Raw genomic sequence first — 5,464 nt, 5'->3', positions numbered from 1 at the left:
CTGGCCAGTTCTTAGTGTATAAATATACAATGAATTCAACCAAAACTAAACAGAAATCTTATCTGCACTCCACAGAAGCATCATGGACCAGACTCACTTTTGTCACATATTTTCCCCTCTGATTTGTGGCTAAAATTTAACTTGGAATGGTTAACCCAGTAATGTTCTTGAGCCCTAAGGTTACATATGCACAAGTTTAAGAATTGGGTTGGTTATAAGAATTTTTGGAACACTTTTAACTGACTGTAGCAAGTGAATCATAAATTTAGTGAGCCCTCTGTGTACTTCATATTACTTCCCTTCATATTACTAGTGGAATCATATATATACAACCAAGAGATAAATCATTACATATCTTGTTGCAAAATATAATTTAACACAGACAGGGACATTTGCATCTAGCAGCCGTTTCTACTGAAGGGGAGCCAAGTACATTTCCTTCTTGGCCTTCTTTCCCCTCTCTGTTTCAATTTTGTGCACTGTCAGTTAATCTCTTGTAGTTTCTTTCTTCTGGTATCATGTAGCATCTAAAGGAATGCCCCCCAAGTTAGCTTTTCTCCTCACATAAATAGTTATTTTCAAAAACAGGTAGGTGCATGCTTTATATTCCTAAGGAACAGAAGGAATGTTATTGCTTAGGATATTATTCTACAGCTTATTCAATTATTCCCATGCATCCACTTCAGAGCTCTCCAAAGAAATATGTCTGTGTGACATGAAATACATGCCCAGTTTACAAGAACAGAGTCCACTAAGAAAAAAAACAAACACAAAACCTTGTGTTTCTTCCACAATGTTGAAATTTTGCTTTGCTTTGTTTTATAATAAATGATTAAGATGCAGTAGAGCATAAGTCCCAAATCTGCTCCACCAAAAAAGCCCAAAACATCAAACACTGAAATAAGCTACATCTTGCAAGGGCCAGGCACATGTTGCTTCTGAACATGGAACCTGCTGAAAGGTGCTGTGGACCTCTGACCTTGGCCTGGAAATCACAGTATGGAAACCACCACTCTGGACAACTGACATGGCTCTTCATCAGCCTGTTTAGTTGCAGAAGTCCATTTCAGTTATATCTGAAGGGAATTAGCTAATGTAACAGACATAATTTAATCTTTAAAACCATGTAGCCAAGTATATTTCCATTACTGCTTTTCTTTAGTATCCAAAAATCAATGCTAAGCTGGCAAACTGCTTTCAGTGATCTGTGTGTAATCTAACACAGCAGCTGCACTGAGCAGGAACAATGATTTTGTCAGAGAGCTAACTAAAAACTCTTCAGAGTTCTGATAAAGCCTTTAAAAGGGAAGATTCTAAAACAAAAGATTAATTTCCTTTAAGTATTCAGGATAAGGCCAAAGTTCCAATACTCTGGATAAATTACTGATGAGTGGAAGGAGAAGGCAAAATATACTTCATACGTCACGTAAGGGGAGAGGTGACCACCCTCTGCTACAGGAAAGACAAAAGGACCATCCTATTTCTTTCCATTATTTCACAAGATCATGCAGGGCTATGGAAACGACCCTTTAAAACATAAATACACCTATATTAAAACAGTATCTTCCACCAATCTAATACAAATTCCGTTATTACAAGGAATACATGTGTATTTTCTATCTCTAAAGCAACTACACATGTTCTACAACTAATACGCTGCAAGAAAGATTTAAGAAAATGTTAACAAATTTAATTAAATTGGGAAAACTGATAAATTTTACATATTTTGAGTATTTAAAGAAATAAAAACCCGCAAAGCAGTCTGGCTTTCGAGAGAGAGTTCCAAAAATTTTATGTCCAATTGATCCTTGCGCAAAAGATTTCAGATCTTCAAAAGAAATTATTAGCTATAACAATAATAATTTTAAACAACAATAAGCAATGCGAAGATCTGCCAAATTAAAACAACACACACTGAGGTTTAGCAGAAAGACTGGGGATAAGAAAAACATAGAAAAGACACAGCTCATTCCTTCTGAAACCTTTCTTAAAACATATAAGCTGTTAGCCCTAAAAAGACAATTAAAAAATCTATGAAGTATTAGTGCATGGCTGCCGAAAAATTAAATCCTCCTAAAGCTGGATCCTGAAGTACTTTTATCTCTATATGGACAATCCCACAGGACTTCTTATCTGTTTCGTTTTGCTTATTTATGTTGTCAGTTTCCTGGAGCAAGGACTTTTACTTCTGTATGCGGACACTACTAGTATTTTACCAGTAAATAGTTAGCACAGCAGTACACTTTTATTTTAAAAATTGGTAAATGAAGAAAAAAGGAATAAAATTATTTTGACACTACTACTATTTACATACCATAATCCTTCATTTTAGTCCGAAAAACATAGAGACCTCCATCCCTCCAAAAAAAATCCCAACCTGAACTTTTATTACTTTTCCAGGTATCTGTTGGTTCTTTACAGCTATATTGCTGACTTCTGCCTGCCAACCAAGTCTTTCCACAACAGCAGCAATTGTCATCACCACCACTATTTATAATATACATATTATATAGAATGGGACAGCTTCACTGTAATTCTGGAGTGATTTTATTAAGCCAATAGACTTCATGTCACTGAGATCATGGTTTGGCCCCCTTCTTTCACATGTCATTTAAGGAACACTATAGCTTTCCAGCAGAGTGGCATGCATTTTACACATTCTGTTCTTTACAGAGAGGCACGTTTTAACCATGCCACTGTTAATATGCACTGCTGAATTTGAAGCAGGTGACCTAATTTATTATAACAGAATGCAAGGCCCAAGAGTCTGACTCCAAACTGCCACGTATTTTTATGGGCTGGACCAGAGAATGTCCCAAGGTTCTTGCATCATTTAATGTCTTTAAAAAGGTTCTTTCAGCCAGAGCTGCCAGAATTGTTTGCATCCTGCATATGCCAAAGTGAATAGGAACCCAGAATTTTCCAAATGCAGAGACCACAAATTGCTTGGTTTTTGAAAGAAGAAAGAAATAATTTAATCTATACATTTTGATTTATATTGAGTGCTGATTCTTTTGATGTATTTCCCACTATTTAAAAGAAAAAGAGGCTATAAAAGCAATTTTAAAAAAAATGGGAAAAAAAAGGCAAGCTGAGAAATGTGACACCTTTCAGTTTCTCCACATAACACCTTGCTATTGTGTTCATTTTCTAGAGAGACAGGTAGTTTATTTCTTAAAGTAATAAGCTCACTTCGCATATTTGCAGGGGACTAAAATATTTTGGAGGGGCTGTTATTTAATCACATTTTAGAATTTATCATTTTAGAAAGTTTGAGAGTCTGTTGAGTAAGGTGTGAATGGGGGTATTTCTCTTTGCTGTTCCACATCCATATTTTTGATGGACTAGATCTCCAGAGCTGCGGTTTTCAGCCTTCAGTTGCAGAACCCCAAGTGTCTCAAGACCACATCTGTTACTTTTAAGAAAGATTAATAAGAAAGAAAATCGGATTTCATTTGGCTTATATTTGTTTTATAGGAATTGAAAACCAATGGTTTTAAGTTAACAAAGGACAGATTGTGAACGGTTCTTCATGGAATTTTACATATTTAAAGGGCTGCGTTTTGTTTGGAGAAGAGTTTCACAAATAAGACTTGGTGCTCCCTTCTCTGTCAACCATTCTCCTGTGTTCTGGCTTTGTTTTCTCGTCTTTGTTCCCAATACATCTTCTGCAGGACATTTCATTTTCCTCATGTTCACCTAGTTTAGGTCACCTTTATGGGGAGGCAGGCCACGTAGTATCTCCCAGCAGCTGGAGATCTACTATTGATGTGTATGATGAATCCCTAATGACGGGCCATGTCCAAAGCCCCATCCACGCTATGTTTTCATAATCTGACAATTACTTTAAACAATGAGCAAAAGAAAATGAATCTGAGTCACAAACTGTCAGCAGATGAAAAAGTTGACCAGCAAACTACTTGATGACATACAGGCCATGATTAACAAGAGAGAGATGAACCTTATGGATTAAAATACAACCGCTACAAGCTAAAAATGCTAGATCCTGTCCTCAGTCTTTTGGCAAAAGAGGAAAGAAGAGCTGCTCATTATAAATAAAATTAACCTGACAAAATGAAGAGATTAACATCAAGTAATGTAAGGACAAGCCTCATTTCAATAGCCACTGATTTCCATTCAATCATCGTTACACACAGCACATACATATAGACAGTTAAAACTTGCTGGCATGGTGAAAGACAGCTTTGACAAAATGTCCATGGACCAATATGCATTTTCTCGAAACAGTGAAAATAAGTCTTTTTTCCAAGACAACATCCTGTAACGAATATTTATTTCATACCACTTATGTAAAGTAGATATAGTACTCCAAAAATAAACATCTTTCAACAGCTGCTAACTGGTCAACAAAATTTCTCATATTCCTGCTTGTAAATATTATAAACTAACTCAGACAAGGTTTGGCCAGCTGCTCATGCCTTTTACTATTTGTATTTGAGATGGCCTTTGGTTGGGGTTCTGGGGGGCTTTTCTGTAACTTACCTAGTAGAGCTTGTGAGTTAACATCCCTTCTCCGGGTGAAATGTCCTCCAGGAAGATCTTTTGCCATGACAGAGACAGTGGAAAGCAGAGTATGTCCAAATAGCAGAAAGAAGCATGCAATCATTTTCTTCATCTTCAAGAAACAGAGGGATATTCAAGGATGTGAAACTGCAAAAAAGGAGAGAAGGAGATGAGCTTTCTGATTACACAAAAAGATACATTGTAACCGTGACAGCCACCCAGCTGCACTCTTTCTTTTTTTTTCAAATACAAACATGCAGATACATTGGCATGAAATAGTACCTACACCTTCAAGAAAGATCTACATAATAAAGCAGACCCCACATAGTGATTATAAGTATTGTTAGTTGAAGTTCATAGTAAACTTTTAAAATGTATCAACCTTTACAGTAATTTGTAATAATCAAAAAAAGGAACTTTCAGTCAGCCTGTCAGCAAAAACAGGTTTGAGGAGGACATAAACTCATTTTCATTATTCTACTCAGCACTCTGTTGCATTTTTTCAGAAGTTTAATGGTTCTTGTAGTCTGAGAGATACTTGCTTCCAGAAAAGACGTCATTGCTGAGCCACTCTCTATCATCTACGAAAGGTCCTGGAGAACAGGAGAGGTGCCTGAGGACTGGAGGATAGCCAATGTCACTCCAGTCTTCAAAAAGGGCAAGAAGGAGGACCCAGGGAACTACAGTCTCACCTCCATCCCCAGGAAGGTGATGGAACAACTCATTCTGGGTGTCCTCTCTAAGCAAGTGGAGGAAAAGAAGATCATCAGGAGTATCCAGCACGGATTCACCAAGGGGAAATCATGCCTGACCAATCTGAGAGCCTTCTATGATGGCATGACCAGCTGGGTAGATGAGGGGAGAGCGGTGGATGTTGTCTCCCTTGACTTCAGCAAGGCTTTTGACACTGTCTCCCATAACATCCTCATAGGGAAGCTCA

General features: G+C 37.2%; 1 protein-coding gene across 1 annotated transcript in view; it reads right to left on the bottom strand.

Moving 5' to 3' along the window:
* The window catches only part of MATN2 (matrilin 2), an 83,262-nt gene extending 78,626 nt beyond the window's left edge, over window positions 1–4,636 (bottom strand). Inside the window, 1 exon segment of the mRNA XM_035893832.1 lies at window positions 4,504–4,636. Coding sequence (XP_035749725.1) covers window positions 4,504–4,636 — 133 coding nt within the window.
* Window positions 4,637–5,464: the final 828 nt, after the last annotated feature.

The sequence above is a fragment of the Egretta garzetta genome, unplaced genomic scaffold (assembly GCF_000687185.1).
Source record: "Egretta garzetta isolate BGI_Z169 unplaced genomic scaffold, ASM68718v1 scaffold154, whole genome shotgun sequence".
Classification (NCBI taxonomy): domain Eukaryota; kingdom Metazoa; phylum Chordata; class Aves; order Pelecaniformes; family Ardeidae; genus Egretta; species Egretta garzetta.
Note: the sequence above shows the minus strand (reverse complement) of the source record. Positions and strands in the feature narration are given on the sequence as shown.